This window comes from Apostichopus japonicus, chromosome 6 (assembly GCF_037975245.1).
Source record: "Apostichopus japonicus isolate 1M-3 chromosome 6, ASM3797524v1, whole genome shotgun sequence".
Lineage (NCBI taxonomy): Eukaryota > Metazoa > Echinodermata > Holothuroidea > Aspidochirotida > Stichopodidae > Apostichopus > Apostichopus japonicus.
The window spans coordinates 16,939,530-16,960,000 of NC_092566.1; the positions used below are offsets into that span (position 1 = coordinate 16,939,530).

The following is a 20,471-nucleotide window of genomic DNA, read 5'->3' on the forward strand; positions in this document are numbered from 1 at the left end:
CAATTCAAGACTTGACATTGGAGGACATAACCTGTACTATCTGATATTGATTCAGGCAGGCAGGGGAATTTGCAAGCAACTGCTGCATCTTTCCAATTTTACACAGTGATGTTATTAATGATGTTGTCTTTATTATGGTACAATAGTATTGTGTGATACAGTCTGAATCAGAGGGTAGATATGTTTATGAAAAGATCAGAACGCCTACAATAGAAGATATCTGAAAAACAATGCCAAATAATTTCCAAGTCTAATTAGTACATTTTGATCGACAACTTCTAGTTGGGTTCGGTTAGCAGTGACAAGTCATTAAGTGATAATCTATTAACCTACGTATACATTATTATCAAAGTGACTGTGTAAGTTCCAGAGCTGCTGACGATATATATCCCAATAAATCGTCACCGCATTTTTTTAGGTTTATTCACTCAAAACCTTTCGGAGAATCAAATCTACATTTGCCAGTAGGGACTGCATTCTGGATAGAGGTAAAATAAACCTCCTTTAAGAAAAGTCTGATATAAGATGGTGTCAAAAGAAGGAGGTATTTCTTAAATATTGCATGATAACTGGTCTAAGCATATCATTAACATTTACACATATTCACGCTTATTTGTACTGTAATAAAATATTATTAATCAAATAGTTAAGGCAATATTTCTGGCAGACATTAAACATCATAATAATGAAATATTCATCACCTTACTTTGCATGACATCATTTTTTTTTTGTAAAGTTAAAATCATGTCAAATAATGTTTTCATTTTAATTTCAGTTAATTTTTTCCCATTGAACCTGATATATTCCCTTAAAGCAGCTTTTCGACCTTTGTCTTCCAAATGTCCAAACTGATCGTAAATTAACTGATAATAATCACTTTTTAGGGGTCTAAAACATGTCAAGATTGATTTTGTGCTGAAAGTCATCTTTTGCACTAAATATATTACATTTTCATTTCGTAGATTCCTTTAAATTTTCACATCAGCACAACAGAGCCAATCATGATCATCATCGTCTATCCCTATTGGTCACTCATCTCTATGACAATATTACCTGTATGGGAGGATCGTCACATCCCCTATCAAAACAAAAGCCAGTCGGGGGTGTGTAAAGATTACCAAACAGGGCACCAAAGAATAAGTCGGCGGGTCGACCCAGGTTGGGGTCTCCTCTCCATATCGCCTCCATCCTCTTGTCTGACTTTCTGGCCCTTCGATCGTCCTCGTCGATACGGGCAAAGTAAAATCCGTCAAAACCCATCTACAAATTTTATAGTGTCAAAGCATGGTTCTTAGTTTTCACTATTTGTTTCCACTTTTCAAAATGTCGCCACCACCTGTTTCCGGTGCCCTTGTCTGTTTATCACACCAATGACACCCATGTTTCAAGATCCTGTGACCCTCTCACAGCACACAAGTTCTTTGACCTATATCAAATAACCCATGGATGGAGACACTAGGCAAACACTTGGCTCTGTGTTTTGTAAACTTGCAGGAGAGACTTACCTGTACCGCATTTGATTCTTACGGTTCCTAAACTTTTTACCCTTTCCATCCATCGATGCCTTTACTCCAGAAAGTTTGCCTCGCAAGGAAAGATTAAACTCCAGAGACGGTCGCTTCGTCGAGGCATTATTCCCGGGGGGTTAATTAACACCGGTTAGTAGGCACCGAACCAAAACTTACCGAAATGGGGGGATCATTGCATTTGACGTCATAACAGAAGGATAGAGGCGGTGCATATTGAAGGAAAAGCAGACCAGAGAAAATATCTGCATCTTTGCCTAACGATGGGTTGGCTCGCCAGACGATCTCTTGTCGTCTCTCTGCAATACGGATGCCTCGATTGAGGTAGGATATCCTACCGTACAGAAAGCCGTCGAAAGCCATCTGAGGGTTTATCGACAGAGGAAGCAAAGGACAGCAGAGAGAGAAAAGGAGTTTAAGGGAACATTAGTTTAGCAAGTTAAGATGTCTAGGAAGGAGGCTCTACCTGGAAGGGGGTGTCACTGCAGCGTTGATCAAAGCAGAAACTGGAGGGTGGTCCGTAGCCATTGTACAGAACCCCAGCAAATATATCACCACTACTGCCTATTGAGGGACTGGCATGCCAAACCATCTCTAGTGTCTTGTCGGCTTTACGGACTTTGCGATTCACGTCTGTGATTCAGCCGAAAAAGAAGCCCTGAAAGCTCATCTGCGCCGCCGCGTTGTTAATTGACAGACGAGCGGAGAAGAAAGAAACATTTTAATAAATTTTCAAAGAAAGGTGGATATCGAAGAAAGCATATATATGCTACCTCGATTGGAGTGTCTGAACAACCACGGTCAAAGCAAAACCCTGATGGCGGGCCGTAGCCGGAGAAGAGAGTGCCTGAAAAGAGACTAGCGTCAGCACCGATGGATGGGTTGGCATGCCAGACGTATTGCATGCGTTTTTCTACGACGCGGAGGTCTTTGTTCAGGTAGCTGATCCGACCATAGTAAAACCCATCAAATGCCATCTGCAAGCAGGACAAGCCAGCGGGTTAGTGTTCGTTAAAAAAGGTTTACACAAATTGTGTCTAGATGAGCTACTGATTGCAGAGCGGTAAGAGGTGTGTACTTTGCTGGAATTCTGTAGGTGGTTTACGCTGACTGGGACGATGTGACAGTGAACACAGACAGACAGACGTACAGAGAGACGTACAGACAGGACAGGAAGTTACCAGGAATTGACAGAAGGCTTAATATGTGAGAAGCGCAAGTAACCTACCTTTCCTTGCATCTACATGGCAAGCTGCGATACGCTGACACTGTCAAACAGGTCGACTTTTACCAGCGAATAATGCCGGCAGATGACCTGGGATTATGGCTGGTGAGCTTTGGCTCCAGGTAAAATGTTAGAGAATTACACACACACACACAAACATATATATATATTAAGCATGATTTGTACAGTATGTAGCATGTACCTGTATGGGTGAATCGTTGCAAATTTGATCGAAGCAGAAATGAGGTGGCGGATCATAATGCTGATACAAAACACCCGTCATCATGTCGGCCTTGCTACCCAAAGATGGATCGCCCTTCCAAATCATTTCCATTGATTTTTGCTCATGCCGCACATCCCTGTTATATGCACTGATTCGAGCAAAGTAAAAACCATCAAAACCCATCTGTAGGTAGAATGATCAACAGGCCCAGAGTCAACCTACATAGCTAACTTCGCAACTTCAGCCATACACTCAAGGTCCCCCCCCCCCCCCCTTCATACCTGTGTACTCTTTGCAATATTAGCTTTCATGTATGACAACAAGATCTGATTATTTCAAAGAGATATTTAAGCCCCTTGGAGTATATATTTAGTATAAATGAGCTGGTTTTGTTTTACTGTTTAGCCATCCTAGCAACCATCTCTGGAATTGGCTTTTTGCATATCCAATTCCCACTTAATTGTTGCTAAATACTCAGTAGTCTACCTAACAATGAAAACAGTTCACAGGCCGCAGAAACCCCCCAAAAAATAGAACAGGAGCCAAGTTTGATGCTTAGCCAATAGCCACCCCATCTCCTCCCCCTTCTCCCCAACAGATAATTAATGACAACAGCCGAACACTTTTCCTTTAAATTTGCCCTTCATCATGTAAAAACTTTTATTTTACAGGGCTGGCTTGTGAGTGTCATGTAATGAATACATTCAATGAAAGGTGTGATAACCAGACAAAAGCAACTTGAAACACAGATGGCTGAAAACAAGTCATTACTTCAGTACTTAAATGGATCATACATCTGAAACTTAAATACATAGATAATTATGTCTAGCAGGAATACCAAATACATCCACAAATCATTTCCTTAAATTGATTCTGTTTGTACAACAGAAACATAAAACTATGAGAGACATATGGGGTTTTTTTTCTTCTTTTTTTCCCCCTTTCTTTAAAAAACAATTAAGATATATGTTGGTGACCTCGTCTATCCAACAAATTAATTATTTTTAATGTAACATACTGTTATAAAAATGGAAGACAGGAAATATTAAAGTTTTCTTGGAAACAAATTTACAAGGAAAGATCAGAACGTAAACATTACGTTGAGAACAGTCTCATAATTTTCACAAATTTCAGAACTCTTTTGAAAAGAATTTTGAATTCAGATTTCAACTGCATATGAAATGATACTTTTGGTGTGGGACTGTGGGTATGACATATTTATTACGGTACTGTAAGCAACAGTAAATTTTCCTGTCAAACAAAGTTTTTTTTTCTCTTATTTCCTATAAATTTAGATTGTAGGGCTTTTATTTCCTTCACAACAACAGCTGTTTCGATATCCGCTAAAAATTGAAAATTTGGAATTTTTAGTGGACAATAAAAGTTTGCATTTTCCAATTTTGAAGAAATTCTAAGATAATGGTGTATTTTCCATTGGGTGGTCTGACAAACAATACTTTAATGACTGACAAAGTGTTTTGATTGAATGCTGAAATATGAATGCATTGTCCTGATGTGTACAGTAAATTCAATGACAAGCTGGAATGACCTGGAACAGTTCTATCAAAACAGCATTTATTCATTCATATTTCTTAAAATTCCAAATTGATATTATATATATATGTATATATGTAAATATGTCAAGCACTATAAGTTCATAAAACAAATTATTGAAGGAAAATGGCAATTTGGGGGTTTATATTGTCCACAGAACCTATAGATACAATGAAAGCCATAAAGGCTTGAATTCTCTTTTGGCACACCGAAAAGTTTTGAAATTCTTAAAAAATTGCCAACAAAATCATTAAATATATTACTTTTTCCTGGAAAGTTGGAATAGACTACACAAGTTTTGCCAAAATACATTCAAATGAGCTCATTATGGCTTTCAATTATCACAAAGAGCACTTTTTGGTCAGTTGAAAAATGTCCATTTTTGGAATTAAAAAGTCACTGAAGATCAACTGATGACAGCATTGTCAGGGAATTGGTTTGACAGAACAACTTTAATCTGATCAGAAAATAAACTCACCTGAGCAAAGAGGGAGGCCTGCTCACGAGAATGCCCAAAGGGGTCGATATGCCATGCGATTTTAGGGATACCACATTTCCCGAAAGTGTCTTTCAGGAAGCGATGTCCCAAGGTCATTTGATCAATGATGGAGCTGTAGTGGGTGCATGCTTCATCGTTCATGCTCCAGCCACCATTTATAAATTCAAGACGACCTTTAAAGTGACAAAAACGTAAAGAAATTAGCCAGCGAGAAATGGAATGAGGATTGAGTTACATCAGATGACAGTCACCTTTAAAATATTAATGTTTGATGTAAATGGGGCATTCCGAGGCAAATTTAGGCTTTATATTGGATGTACAGGAGTACATGGAAAGTTGTGCCAACAATTACTTTTAAGTTTTTGTCTTGGGTAGCAAGGGGGGGGGGGGAGGAGGTGGTACAACCCTTGGATCATGAACCTGCGTTAAAGTTGAAAGTTTCATTACAAATTATTGTTGTTGTTTAGAAAATATTAAAATAAACAATACTAGGGCTCTGTGTACAAATACCTACATATACCTTTGCATAAATTTGTGTAAATTAATGTTCGCATTTTGCAGAGTTTTGTTGCTCTCTCTGTAGTTACCTAATTTATTTCTCTGCATTCTAGGAAATGACAGTTAGTATATAAGCCGACAGTACTGTATGGATCCATTTGTGTATACATATTTAGACAATCTTCCGAACCGTCCATGATTCAGATGTTTAGTAAGAATATATATAATAAAACCAAAATACTGTATGGATCCAGACATTGACATTCGATGAAATTACCAATGATTGTGAAATCCAAACATTCTGCGTTCAGTTTTTGTTTCTATGGTTTAAAGGTTATAGAAATAAATATTCAACAATGTCTTTCTTTTCTGATATTTTTCTTTTGGTGATTTGACAAATTCATGATCTAGAGCATAAGTCAGTCACTCACAATACAGTTCTGTATCAATACGAGAATCAATCATTTATTTTACTAAATGATTTACTCTTAAAGTTTCTGTAAATCAACAGTCAAACCAATCTTCTCTAGAACCGATAATTGATCTCATTTTATTTTTTTCTAAACAGAATAAAAAAAGACTTAGAATCTGTCACTCTTTCTTTCTGTGAATTGTTTGTTGTTCTCACCTTCATTGACATAACCTGTGACCTTTTCTTTGGTAGCATCGTTCTGTTCTCGCCACCACCTCTCAAAGAAGGCCATCTCCACGTAGATGAATCGCCTCTTGGGATCCTTGTCTAACTCTGATACCACTGAGTCGATGATATACTGCACTCCAGCATGCTGAATACTATTATTGGCTTTATCAAGGACAGAAAAAAACAACATCAAACTCAATTGGTTATTTTACTGCATCCAGTGACAAATCTTCTATCATTCAGTGAATGTCCACAGGGGTAGGTATCTCTCCCATGAAGCCACCATTGGGAAAATTTTACCTTTATATTCATCTTTGTAATATTTGAATGTTACCTCATACAGCGTTGTTATGGAAAGACAAACAGATGAATTATCAAATGATACAGTATAAATTCCTGATTTTCATTTATTTCAGTCAAGGCTTTGCCTCATACTGTATGTTAGCTATTGAATTTTCTGTTCGAGGTCAATATTATTGTTCACTTGGTAGAATTTTTTTATAATTTGTGCAGGAAAAAAAGGAAATTGTTTGCATTGCCATTATTATACCTCAAATGAGGATAATACAGGACAGTGCAGTTAGCAGTATGTTATCTCTCACACTACAGTACTGTACTCAAATAATAACATCCAACCACTCCCCTGTTAAAGTATACTGCAACTCCCCTTTAATAATTCAATACTTGCTGAAACCAGCTTCTGTGAATCAACTCGTATGGTATAAAATGCAAATATCAGTATCAAACAAACAGTCAAAAGTACGTTCAAAGATGGGTTTATTTTTAAATGCTTAATTATACACTGGGTCAATATGTTTTTTCTAGTCAACAGGGTAAAGTTAAAACAAACATGTTAAATAATTTCAAAGTTCAATTTCAAGATAACAGAGCTCAAATGCTGGCCTGGATTTCAGTATACCCTGGGGGTGAGAATGAAGTACACTTTCCACATAGGCAATTAAGAACTTGAATTAAGCAATATGTGTTGTGATATACATTAAAGCATAGTTTTCTGTCGCTAAATTCTCTTCAAGTTTTCCCGTCAGAAAGCAAAATTTTGACAGGTTTCATTGCTATTTCTTAAATATTTTATTATACAGCACTTGTCTATTGGCAAATGTTGTACTTTAATAAACTTGAGCAGTTCCATCGATATCCAAAAAGGAAAAAAAAAACTAATATCAGTGTGGTAAACAAATAACAGATTCCTACAGTAACATCTATAGCAACTTTAAGGTCACTTTTTTGAAATTTATTTTCAGCATGAATGCCAAATGCTCATTAAGTATTGTTGTTGATGTTTTTTGTTTTGTAGATGTTGTCTCTCTCATTACAGACAACACCAAGCCAACTATAACTGTTAACTTCAAAGAATGCATTTTGAGGAAATGACAAATTCCGGTGTTATTGTTGACAACAGCAACTGCAAGTACAAAGCAAAAAATGTTGGGCATCATAATTTTGAAATCTGATTCTGGATCGATGCTCTGTGAGAAAACTTATGATTTAAATTGCTCCATCAATCCTTACAAATTCCAATCAACAGGAAATACATCAGGAAATACAACAGGAAATACAACAGGAAATACAGGAAAACTGCAACATGAGTACATGACCATGACATGTTTTGGAACTACTGTAAATGTAGACTTGCAACTTATAACATTTTGCTGACCAATCACTATTGAAAATGTAGTGCAATAACTGAGCCACAAACCTCCATAGAAATATTGATCAACTGTCTTGAGCCATCCAACATCATCATGAGTATGTGGTACAATATGAACATTCAACCTGTCAGGTTTGGTGGGGTTGCAGGACTGTACGGAATATGAAAAGATATAAAGAAAGATATTCAATGCATGTATAATTGAATGTACTTGATAATTTAATACTTGCTTAGAGCTCAAATCTTTTCAAAAGCATCAACTTTATTACGTTATCTTTTAAAACTTAATGTACCCATGATTATCTTCAATAAACTGATAATTCACAATGGTTAATGGGTCAGTGGCCCTGCATGCTTATCACAGGATTAGCCTCTTCAAGAACTTGTGGCAAGAAGGCAGAGCCAATCATCACATACAGTATTGCAACAATATTCCAGTTGCATTGTAATGATAAACTAATTTGAGGGGTACGTCGGGTGGGGGGGGGGGGGGTTGGGAGTGAGAAGGATGATCAATGGGACACTGTCCAATGCCAACATTTTGGCAAGGTTGTGGCGTAAAAATGTTGCTGACCACTGCTACTGGCAGCTTTTAATTCAAGTCTAGGGGCCTAGTCGTGGGCATTCTAGAAGTAGCACTAGGACTGGAGTGTAGGAGTACGACTACAGCCTAGCCTAACTTTAGTTTTACAGTGTAGATGTACGTAGGCCTCTGGCAAACTTAGGCAATAGTCGATTGCGGAATACATAACATAGAGTAGATTAGGCCTAATTAAGTCCTAGGCCTTAGGGAAATCAATCGTGAGCTAACTTGGTATCCACAGTCACAGTACGCTGCAGGCAAATATACGACAGCCAAACAAGCAAGAATGATAAAACGACAACAGTGCTCCATTTTGCCCGTCCAGCTCATCAATAAGAGTTTAAGGAAGTTTTCACGATACGGCGCCTATCCAGCTCAGAGTTATCGTTGCACAGACTGTAAGCCAACTGTAAATTGGCAATTGTCTCGGATATTGCGTTACGTGTGAAGTGGCTGACAGTCTTTCTACGTAAATTCATGTGACGCGAAATCACATGGTAACTTTTTTTAGCGGAAGATTGTATACATGTGATGGCCGACCGAATGTTCTAGGATTTGGTCACATATTTTAATTTCCAGTCTTCGTTTTCTGGCAAAATTTGACATGCTTTTACAGCACATGAGTTCTGAAGTGTAAGGTAGTCTTGGTCCACATTTTATTTCAGATTGTTCAGGTGTAAAATTATTCATTATTCTTCACAGTCTTCTCGCTTTGACACTTGATCGGTTTTCTGACGTTCAACTCTTAATGCCTGTATTACACTACAGTACGTATCCAGCATATGCCATGTACTAGTACTAAAGACTAAGTACTTAGCCTAAGTCAAGGCTGGACCCATAACGTAGGCATATATGACAGTAGGCGTATCACTTTATCAGTGTCACTTATCAATATCAGTCAGTGTTGTCAGTCTAGCCTGGACTTGGCTTATTCTAACATTTACTAGTTTGGCCTACCCCATATTACATGCCGATACACCTAGAGAAATTGTTCCATGTCACCATTGTAATGCACTGCCCTTAGGCTACTACTTTTCTATCAGAATGAAAAGTAAACATTGCAGTGATCTCATTATTAATCTTTGAAGGAAATCATTCATATGAAATGTTTTCCCAAAATGTTTGACCTTATGTTAAGAAACATCTCCATTGCTTTTGAAGTTGAGTAGATTTGTTGGAGGAAAGAAAGTAACGATACCCTGCATGAGACAACAATCACATTAACTTTCCGAATCTATTAAATGCTTACTAAACATGTCTGGTGGCTTCAGGATAAATGTGATATTTACATGTTAGTTGTTACAGTGCAGCCTGTTCAGTTTCTGTTATACTATCCATACACTTTTCCATGTTAAATTTAAAATGTTACAGTGGTAAAAGTGCCTTAGGGCCTACTCAATTTAGCTGCATAGTCTGCAGTTTTGACCAAATTTTGACAGTCGAACAACATTTTGGACAATTTGAGGATGACAAGCAATTGTGTCCGTGGTACAGTAGCTAGTTACGGTATTCAAAGATAGAATTGTTATAAAAGCAGATAAGTTCAAGGTACAGTAGGCCTTACTTAGGTACTCGTTTTGTACGTTCTAAGGTTGAGCAATGTGACGTCTCCACAATGTAAATGTGCTTGGCAGGAGAGACAACATAAGATTTATAATCACATTAAGTAGCCAGTTTCATACGGTTGAGGCAATCTGTCTTCCGGTAAAATAGTCACTATTATATTCATTTTCTCAAAGTTTGGTCAAGTACATCTTCATGAGATTTTGTTTTCATTCACTAAGTACTATTTTTCTTTACCATTCCAGACCTTGTTTCTAAGATTCAAGTTTTTATCGTGCATCATCATCCTAACTGCTTCTAGAGTCCTTACCAGAATTTTGTAGTTATTTATTTGCTATTTGGATTCAAGGATGGAGGGAGAACCAGCAATCCTGTATAGTTGCATAACTAGAGGAACTCTGTTGCTTGTAGAGCACACAAAAAACTACGAGCACAACTTTGCCCAAGTAGCTCAGTCTATGATGCAAACCTTAGCATCTCATACAGACTACAAAGCAGTTTATAATGCCCATGAGTAAGTACATTAATCAATTGTTTAAAATCAAGGCCTGCCCACGTTGAAGGGTGTCATTTGTTTCTACTGATTAATTTATGTTACGATAGGGGCCTAACAATAGAAAAAAGGGAAAAGCTAACAGTGAAAGGAAGGAGTGCTGACATTACCGTAGGTACAGTAGTTCTAGCAACTTCACTTGTAGAGATCATGTTTTATGTAGACAAAAACTCCATGTTGAACTTAATTCTTGAAGTGTTGTCTGTATATTAGCAAGAACAGCAGATGATACTGATCATACACTTCATTAATACTGTAAGCGAGCGTTCAAAGAACGCTCCACACATTCAGTACTGTATAAGGCATTCATTATAATCAATCTGCTGTAATGTGCCCGGCTGAACATTTCACTCTTCTGGACACAACCCAACTCAAATTGACCATTCATCTGTGTCATTTCTTGATTGCAATGTGTGCATAACTTGTATTCATGAACCACTACTCCACTCTTCAGCCTGCCAGTCTGTGAAATAGCGATATGTTGAGTTTATCCAACTGTGAACTTGACGTGAATTTATTAACACTGGCAAAAATTTTGATAGTCCAATGTTTTAAGGCCATTCCCCATGATCAAGGTTGTGATCATGCGGTCACTGAAAGTATAAATTTCCGGACAATTTGAAGTACCAATGTAAGCAAAAAATTCTTGCAGTCAAGAATAATTGTCTGAAGCTGAGACTGATTATTACTGTACTTGTCTCTGGTACCACTTTGTGGTCTTTTCTCATTGATATACAGTAGGCCAACTCTGGAAACTACTCACCTGTCACAAGGTACATTATTTATTAATGTATATACTTAATTTTACAGAAATGTGTTAAAAAATATCCCAGAATTGTTTGTATAGTGGAAGGGGGGGGGGGGAGGTATAACGGGGAGAGGAGGGGAGAGAGTGAAATTCAGCAGCAATCGATCAGCACATAGATTTACTGTTTACTACTTGTTGGCATGCAAAGAGATATATTTATCATTGATATACCAATATTTGATTTGCTTTTTCCACTCAGGTCTTACCTTTTCCATGTCATCATTGAGAATGGCATTGCCTACATTTGTGTCACAACTTCAGACTTCAATAAAATCGGAGCTCATGCGTATCTCCAGGAGATCATCCAAAGGATACATTCCACTAACCTGGCTTCCAGGGTCAACTATGCCGGAGAATATGAACTCAACAGAGAGTTCAGTGTGGTCTTGGGACAAGAAATGGTAATGTACCATAGCAGGATGTATATATCTAGTTCCGTTCTTGAACATTATATTCGTTGTTCTGTTTTGTGTTACAAGTACAATATATGTTTTGTCAGTCGTCAAGGGCATCTATAATTAACCCAAGCTCTCCTCCTCTTATTTACAACGTTCATTGCTCTCATGAAGTCATCGTTATCGCAAAACAGTGAATACACTAGTTAGTAGCATACGCCAGTGTTGTATTATATTGGAGTCAGTAATGGCATGAAATGGCTGGAACAAGTTTTAAAAAATGATACTTTAATGTACTTAGCTCTCATCACACACACACCCCCCCCCCCCCACAGAACATGTACTTGTTATCAAGATCACTGTTGAACCACTTTATATTTGCATCTTTTGAAATTTTAGTCTTTGTCATATATTGTACTTCTTCAAGGTTACTGGGCAATGCACTGCAGTTATGTTAAAACAAAAAACATCAGAGTTTATGGAACAAAATGTTTTGACTGTTTGAGATTATAGCCCATAAATTGGTCTTTTGTAACTATGAGAGAAGACAAGTTGACTGGAATAGAGAATAAATATATAACATTGAGTAGGAGACAGGATGAAGTAGAACCTTCGTTTAGAAAAGATATTGTTTTTCTTTCTTGTTGTTTTAGGACCACTACACAAGTCTTAAAGGTTATCAGAAAGATGATAAGCTGGGCACGCTACAACGACAAGTCGACGATGTGAAAGAAATCATGACACAGAACATCGAGAAAGTCGTTAGCCGTGGGGAATTACTGGATGACCTTTTGACCAAAACAGAAGATTTGGAAGCAAGCGTAAGTAAAGTAAATAAGCAAAAATTGTATGTTTGTACTCGCGCACCAACTATTTTAGACGGATCGTTCATCAGGTTCAAATTTTTGAGGACTTTTTTCCCTCCCCGGTTGTCCCTCGGCGACCAGGTCTTACATTTTGGTTGTCCAAATGACAAATATGGTCGTCCAAAAAAATGTTGCAAAATATTAAACAAAGAATGACCAATATGTATACTGTAGGAAAGATATGTAGGTTTGGGCAATAGAATACCAGCTTTGGGCCATCAAAACTCCCATTTGGGTGGACTATAGGCCTTTTTTTGCTGTATTTTCAGTATCTCCAAACGACAGAGGAGGTGACCCCAATTAATCATTTTACCTACAGTACTTTGGGCGGCATAATTAGGTTCAATGCAGTGTGACTATGATGTTAAACAACTGGTCATCCACTGGATTTCCAAAGCTGTGCTTCGTTGTCCGAACAGAAACTCGGTCATCTCGAGCGATTAGACTGCCATTTGAAAGATTGCCCTGATTATGAACTGGGTTTGTTCCGGAAGATTTTGATTCTTTAAACTGACATAAATACACATATTACAGTTTCTAGATACATGAAAAGTTTGTCAAGTTGATTTTAATCGTATTTACCAACTTTTCAGTTTTTGTTTTTCCATCTCACATTTGTTTATTCCTTGTTGCTTTGCAGTCCAAGTCATTTCACAGTACATCTCGCCAAGTCAGGAAAAAGTTTTACTGGAAGAGTGCCCGTATGACGATCCTTGTCGTTACGATCATCCTGATAATACTGGCTGTCATCGTGGTCGTTATCTTAAAATTGACGAACAAGATATGATTGCACAAACGATGGCAGAGTCAAAACCTTCCGTCAGTGATAACGACAGGCTGCAACCAATCGAGATGGATGATGGCAGCTAACTTAAAAACATGAAAAGTTGATTTTCTGAAAGAGATGGGATCAAATGATTTTTACAGATTGGAGAAAAAAAACTGCCATGATTGTACTTACTGTAGGTGGACTATGACTGTTCCCGGATGGCTTGAAGGTATCTCATAGGAGAAGAAAAATTCATACCGACCAACTTTTGTACAGCAGGGGCTGTAGTAATGAGCCACCTGAAATGTACAGGACCTCTGTTAGTGGATTCACTTTAACACTCTTTGCAGCAAAGAAGTGCGGAGAATGTATCGACTGTGACTATCGCAGTACAAGGAGCTGCACTCTTGTTATTTATTTCAGCCTGTTATCTTTGGAACATAACATTGTCACTATTCAAACTTACTTGAGAATTAAAATGTATCATTTCCCTCTTTGTATTAGAGTCATTATACCATGCTTAGTACATTGAAAAGGGGAAACAGTGTCAAAAATGAGCTTTCGTAAACAAATATGGCCTACAAAAATTTTGGATCAGACGTAAGGCCTCAACTACTTACGTATCTTGTGCAAGAGATTTGAACGCGAAAGGTACAGTTTCTTACAAGTAGCTGGAACATTTCTAGGGATTATGAAGTACTATATAGTGATGAAACAGAATTAAACTGTATATTAAGATATAACTTACAAAGGGAATAAAGAAGGGAAAGTTCATTGAAAAGTGAATCTCATTGGCGCTCGCGGCAATAACCCCCCCTAAAAATAATGCTCGTTGCTGGAATGGAAGCACCTCTTTTGGTTAGCACTGTTACTTATTAGAGTTCATGGTATGGAAGTGTATCTAGTCAATAGTCACACTGTACATGTGCAACTGTCTGCTGTAGAGACCCCAACTATAGCACGCTATCATGGAAAAGTTTCTTGAGATTATGTAATCCAGCTGCCTTGGTTGTAAGATGACCTCTTTTTACCAATTAGTCTGCAACGCCTGCCACTTATTTTTTCTTTGTTTGAACGCCGTATGATTAACTACACTGTAGACATAAAATATTTCCACACAGTGGTTACACAAAAAGCCTAATGGTGTTTAGAAGCTATGCAGGCTAATTGTAGAGCCTGAGGTCGATTTACGACCGTGGCAGGTCGATTATGTAATCACAAAACTTTCCTAGCTATAGTGTGCTATAATTAGAGCCAATAAAGCAGATCTTTTAAGTACCATGATATGTCAAGGACCCTACACAAGTGTGCAGTCTGTTACAGGTGACTATTTAATGGTTGGAAAGGGAGTTGGAGGGGTGTGTGGGGGGAGGGGGCACGAGGCAGGAGGAAACTTTTTTGTATAACTACTGTAGAGTAAGCTTAATCCATGACTGTGATAGCAGCCTTTTATCACTAGTCATGGGACCTTCAGGTTTGATGCATTCATGCTGGTTGCAACAAACTAAACTACTTTCTTATCCATTCGGATGAGTACTCTTCATCATACATTGGCTGACATTCCAATGGTCTGTACAGTGTCTTAATAGAACTATTCATTCACTAAACACAGCATCATATGCTTGATTTCTGCTCTATACTTGGATTACAAGACTTTACTCAGTTCTGTTTTTATTTTAGAAATATGGATGTACTTGTAACACTTTTGCTATAGAAGACTCACTGTAGCATGTATTCATAACAAAAAAACAAAAAAATGTTAATATGTTTTTCTCTACATTCCTCACTGAAAATGTTGCCATTTTATTGCTTTAATTATAACTCTGTATTTATTGAAATTCACTTCAAGAATTTAATCTCAATTAGAGGAGATTATTTCAGAAGTCACATTATGTAAGCAGAATCAATAGATTTTTAGAAATTTGCAAAAATAAGTGTTTGGTTGATTTGTAAAGGTTATTTGTGTAACCCCTATAGATGAAAATGAAGTGAAACTAGTAGAAGGAGCATCTGCTTAGAGGTATAAAATATTGGTTTTGATATATTTATATATTTTTGATCTTTTCTAACCTTTGGCCACAGATTGAGTTTGAGTTGTACTTTATAATGTGCAGTTACCTAGTGGATTTTATACCTGACCAGCAAGGGATGTATTTAACACTAATTAATCGATTGTCCTATATCATTCACTGCAAAGACATTCCCTTATCTGATCAAATAATAGAAACCCAAAAAGGGTTCAAACAAGTTTGTAGATACCTAACCCTGCACACTGGTGTGGAATCTGTGGATGGATACCAATTGTAGTGTACTAATTTGGGTCTCGATCTGATGGCAGTAGTTAAAAAGGTCTCTTTAATCATGAAATATATTAACATTTTGAAATTTTCCTTTTAAATGAAAAATCGTAAGTAATATAAAGCGAATAAGTTGACGACTATTATTTCCACATTATTGTACATTTTATAAAGTGTTTTGAAGATTTGTCATTTTTGTTTCTATGTAAACACTTTATTAAAATTACCTGTAGAAGAATGCATTCGTCTTTTCAACAAGTGCACTTTAATTGTATATCATACTCAGATTCTATGTGCAGGATGCACTTATTTCTGGATAGTTCGTTACGTTTTCTTTCTAACATAAAATATTATAGACAACTCTGTGGATGTTTTATTTTTTTTTTAAATTTGTAAGTATGTAGTTTGTTATGCTTTGTAAATATTCTGATAAACATATATGAAAGACAATACAGATGCAGTTTCAACTGTGACCGAAATATGTCTGTTATTTATTTCAAAATTTAAAGATTAACGAGTTGCTCGAAACAGTGGCGGCTTGTACAGGATCTCAAAGGTACCAGGGGGGCGAGGGATTGACCAAAAGTTAATATCCCCAACTAAGCTAGGTAAGGGATGAAACCTAGATGGAAGGGTCCTAGGATTTCTTTTATAAAGGAGGGGGTTGTGACCTTAGTGTTTGAAATCGACTCTCATGTGTGTGTGTGTGTGCGAGAAGGGGAGGGGGGGGGGGAGATACCCCCTCCCCGTAAAAAAACTCGCAAAATAAGAAAGCATAGGAGACCCAAGGCGCGTAGCCAGGAATTTGCCAAGGGAGGGGCGAAAATGTAGGCAAACTATCAGAGCCGTAGATTCGGCAATGCAAACTATCTAAGCGTAGCGCCACCATGGGTTGGCGCGAAGCATACAAGAAAATTTTGGCTGAAATGCCTCCCAGAACGCTGGAAATGGCGCTTCCCAGGCCTTGTAAGTTGCATCTTAGCATTTTTCTTTTTAAAATACTAGCGATATCATAAAAACATTAGACTTTTTTTTTTTAATATTCTCAAGGGGAGGGGGCGGCTTCCCCCTTCGCCACCCCCTTGGCTACGCGCCTGGGAACCCCATAACCACGCCCACACCACCAGGTACCTACATCTCTACGAAACGAGGCTACGGTGAACGAGAAAAATTAGACTGATCAAAACTAAAAATCGTTAGAAATACTGAGATAACAAAAGAGATTTGTAGTAAAAAGTTTAAAGTAAATTAATTGTATGTAGAGACTCGAGAAGGTCTACAAAGAGAGTTCCAGATTTAAGGACCTTTGACAAAAGACACAATGCTGAGAGGAATTAAAACGATTTGCAGGAATTCCGAGAGAGTGACTGAATCTATGAGTGTTGTGTTTGTGCGCAGAAGATCGATTGGGGTATTAAAGCCAAAAAAAGGGTTGACACACTTCAGTAGAGCCCGATTACAAAACTGGAACATAAAGGTTGCAGCTTGGTGACTGTTGATGTCATAAATGTTGAACTGTTTGTCACGAGCCTGAGGATTACTACGAGAAAGAGACGAGCTGTTTGTAACGCACTGTCCTTTCCATGGACGTTTCTGAAAAAAATGGAAGTTTCTGCAGTCGCGAAGGATAGTTGTTGGCCCAGGCAGAATTAAAAGAAGATATAAGTAAGGTAGGATAATGGTCTTATAAATAGAATGGAGAATTCGTTTGACAGGCCTTTCAACATCATGACAGGCCTTTCAAAATCCACGGTACGATCCACTCCAAGATTAATGTATGTCTTCCAGTTACAGAGTTGTTGACAATTGACAATTTCTAATCATGGACGTCAACTTAGAGACTGAACTCGGTTAGCTTGCGGCTTTGATAAACCAATGAGCCTTCTTCGCAAGTTCCTGCTTGCAGACACTTTTCTACGATACTTGGAGAGACACATTAACACGATAAGATCCTTTATATATATATATATATATATATATATATATATATATATATATATATATATATATATATATATATATATATATATGTATATATATATATATATGTATATATATATATATATATATGTATATATATATATATATATATATATATATATATATATATATATATATATATGTATATATATATATATATATATATATATATGTATATATATGTATATATATATGTATATATATATATATGTATATATATATATATATATGTATATATATATATGTATATATATATATATATATATATATATATATATGTGTATATATATGTATATATATATGTATATATATATGTATATATATATATATATATATATATGTATATATATATATATATATATATATATATATGTATATATATATATATATATATATATATATATATATATATATATATATGTATATATATATATAGTAACGATATAAAACACGTGTGGGTAGGTAAACACAAGTATCTCATACATCAGTGAACCACATGGAGATGTATTTTAGATCCTCCTGCAAGCATGAACTCGCAAAGAAGCCTCATTTGCTTATCAAAGCCGCATGCTGACCGAAGTCAGTCTCGTACATTCATATTTAACGTCCGTTGTGCTTCGACACTCCAGCGCCATACGACGCACGTACTATAAAAGTGGCACTTACTGAATCAAAGTCACTTTGTCCGGAGAAATTTCGTTCTCTTCTTAATGTGGTTAATGAGGAAAACTTGACGATGGGAATTAGCAGATCACTTCGTGTTATATAAACAAGTATCCTAAGTGTTATTAATTTTTCTTTTGCTAATCTGTGTTTGCTGTCCCCGTATCGATCCCTTAAATTTGTGTGCGGAGACAACTGGCAAGAGGGCGTCTCGAGACGCCCCTGGCCCCTTGCCTCCATCCCTCTGGATACGCCCTGCTGATTGCGTCCCTGGTACCCGATTGATAGACTAATGGGTTTGGTAATGTTGCTTTGTTTTTCAAGAAAATGTATGCGTGTTATACGGTTGTTATTAGAAAAAAAGATTGAATTTGAATCACTCACTTATAAAATAGGCCTATGTTCGGATTAATTGCTTATAATGTGCTAAATTTATTAGAAGAAATAGGCTACTTCGCTAATATACTCACATAAATTGCAAATGTATATTTGTAAGGCTATTCTGTGAAGTGTTTAAAAATCAATATAGGGCCTCAAGTCGTTTTTGCAGAGTAAGGCACAAAATCAGACGGAAAAAAATTCAATGGGCCTAAATAAAAAATAAAGTACTGCAGCTCAAGGAAGAATATCAATCTACAGAATTTACCGTTTTGAATGCCGTTTTGAAATAGCAAGCTGCAAGGACCAATCACAAAGTAGCTGTGACAACAATATTACTTACCTAAATACACCTCATTATGAATAAGACATATACATTAAAAGAAAAGTCCAGTTCAAAATATCGTTTTGATATGTTAGAGAGGAACATCATCTAAGCATTCAGGTTAAGTTTGCATTCAACTCCTATGTACTGACAGTTGAAGTTGCCATCTTCCGTACCAAAAGTAATCTTGAAGCAAACAGGTGTGACGTCATTGTTGCACACTGATAAATAATGTTTTGTTTTTCTTTAAAATTTACGTCTAAGTTTACACTCCAAAATTGGATTCATCCATAATGTGAATGTACCATAGGTATTGGTATTTTATAAAATTCACATCCCCTTTAGACAAACTAGTAACCCTATCCAATCCAAGGTCAAATAGACTGAAAAATGAGTAAAAACAAACCATTATTTGTCAGTGTGTAACTATGACATCGTATCACCTGTTTGCTTCAAGTTCACTAGGTAGAATATCATATAACTTCAACTGTCAATATCTCAATAACGGTACATAGGAATTCAATGCAGATTTCACCAGGATACTTAGATTATGTTTTTTTTAACACTACCAATTTTGACCAGGACTTTTGTTTTAAATGCTAGTACTCATAAAACTACAACAACTTGCCAACAAATTATTTTAACATGAATTAAGGTACAATGTTTCATTTTACCATATAATCGACATGAAAACATATCAAAGAATAACCTATCGGGATCTAGTAAAGGAACAACACTTAACATACTTTGGTAAACGCTTATATGAAGATACTTCAATATAGTTTTATAAAGTTTCCTATAGAGAATCAAGCAAAACTTAAACAGTATACCGTATGTGTAGTAGAGTAACTGAAAACTGAGCGAAAACAACTTTCGACAGATGTAATGGAAAACGCGGTCAACTCTTTACAATAGTTTACAATAATTTAGATAACATTTACTGTATACAAAAACAATAATTGTAAAAACTGTAAAAAAAGCAAAAACATTAAGAATGATAATGGAGCATTCTTTGTGACTGCGGTTTTTTATTCCGAATCATTTTGTATATTTCATATCATATTGTGTTTACTTCCGGAAATCATCAGTTCTCTAGTTTTATTGATTTTAAATTGATTGCCCGTACAAAGTCAATCTTGTTACAAGAGTTTGAGATTCTTGACTGCTTCCGCGGTGTTTCATTGCCTGTGGATAAAGAGGGCAAAGAGTTGTGTTTATACCCGTTGCTTGCTTCGACAGCACCGTCGCTCTGTTTTGCAATTCGCCACCACTGTGAATATGTTGGATATCCGCTCAAAGAATAAACTTGGGATTTGCGTTAATGCTGTTTTCATATCTGGATTTTTGACAAAACTGAAGAGAGTCAAAGCAAATCCTTGATTAGTCGTAACCAGACGGAATAAAATTTGAAATCCATATTTCTCCCTACCAGGAATATTTCCGAGATAGCCAAAGAT

The 20,471-nt window shown here is 36.6% G+C and overlaps 3 protein-coding genes and 1 long non-coding RNA gene across 11 annotated transcripts in view; 2 read left to right on the plus strand and 2 right to left on the minus strand.

Annotated features, from left to right (window-relative positions):
• LOC139969128 (lysosomal alpha-mannosidase-like) overlaps positions 1-8,824 on the minus strand; it is a 29,688-nt gene extending 20,864 nt beyond the window's left edge. Inside the window, exons 1-5 of one of the 4 annotated variants that reach the window (XM_071973945.1) lie at positions 8,646-8,824; positions 7,883-7,985; positions 6,154-6,327; positions 5,007-5,200; positions 1,686-1,889 (exon numbers count right to left, since the gene is read on the minus strand). In XM_071973945.1, coding sequence (XP_071830046.1) covers positions 1,686-1,889; positions 5,007-5,200; positions 6,154-6,327; positions 7,883-7,985; positions 8,646-8,747 — 777 coding nt within the window. In that variant the 5' untranslated portion in view covers positions 8,748-8,824. Of the gene's footprint in view, positions 1-1,053; positions 1,261-1,685; positions 1,890-2,299; positions 2,504-2,953; positions 3,158-5,006; positions 5,201-6,153; positions 6,328-7,882; positions 7,986-8,645 lie in introns of all 4 variants that reach the window. The other 3 variants (XM_071973946.1, XM_071973944.1, XM_071973943.1) reach the window with 3 other exon arrangements.
• A 101-nt stretch (positions 8,825-8,925) lies between these two features.
• LOC139969134 (vesicle-associated membrane protein 7-like) lies at positions 8,926-16,141 on the plus strand. 3 transcript variants are annotated; one of them, XM_071973957.1, is made up of 5 exons: positions 8,926-9,050; positions 10,226-10,494; positions 11,541-11,742; positions 12,390-12,557; positions 13,243-16,141. In XM_071973957.1, the coding sequence occupies exons 2-5, from the start codon at positions 10,331-10,333 to the stop codon at positions 13,387-13,389; spliced, it is 681 nt and encodes a 226-aa protein (XP_071830058.1). In that variant the 5' UTR covers positions 8,926-9,050; positions 10,226-10,330; the 3' UTR covers positions 13,390-16,141. The 3 variants fall into 3 exon arrangements, with proteins under 3 accessions (XP_071830058.1, XP_071830059.1, XP_071830057.1); XM_071973958.1 differs by having other exon boundaries at positions 8,930-9,055; XM_071973956.1 differs by having other exon boundaries at positions 8,963-9,184.
• Positions 16,142-17,257: 1,116 nt separating this feature from the next.
• Positions 17,258-20,471, plus strand: part of LOC139969164 (uncharacterized) — a 27,164-nt gene continuing 23,950 nt past the window's right edge. Inside the window, exon 1 of the long non-coding RNA XR_011793660.1 lies at positions 17,258-17,338. This is a non-coding gene — a long non-coding RNA (uncharacterized lncRNA). The remainder of the gene's footprint in view (positions 17,339-20,471) is intronic.
• LOC139969150 (uncharacterized) overlaps positions 20,134-20,471 on the minus strand; it is a 20,396-nt gene continuing 20,058 nt past the window's right edge. For all 3 annotated transcript variants that reach the window (XM_071973981.1, XM_071973980.1, XM_071973982.1), the window contains one exon: positions 20,134-20,471. This exon is cut by the window's right edge and continues 220 nt beyond it. In XM_071973981.1, the coding sequence (XP_071830082.1) occupies positions 20,229-20,471 (243 nt within the window). In that variant the 3' untranslated portion in view covers positions 20,134-20,228.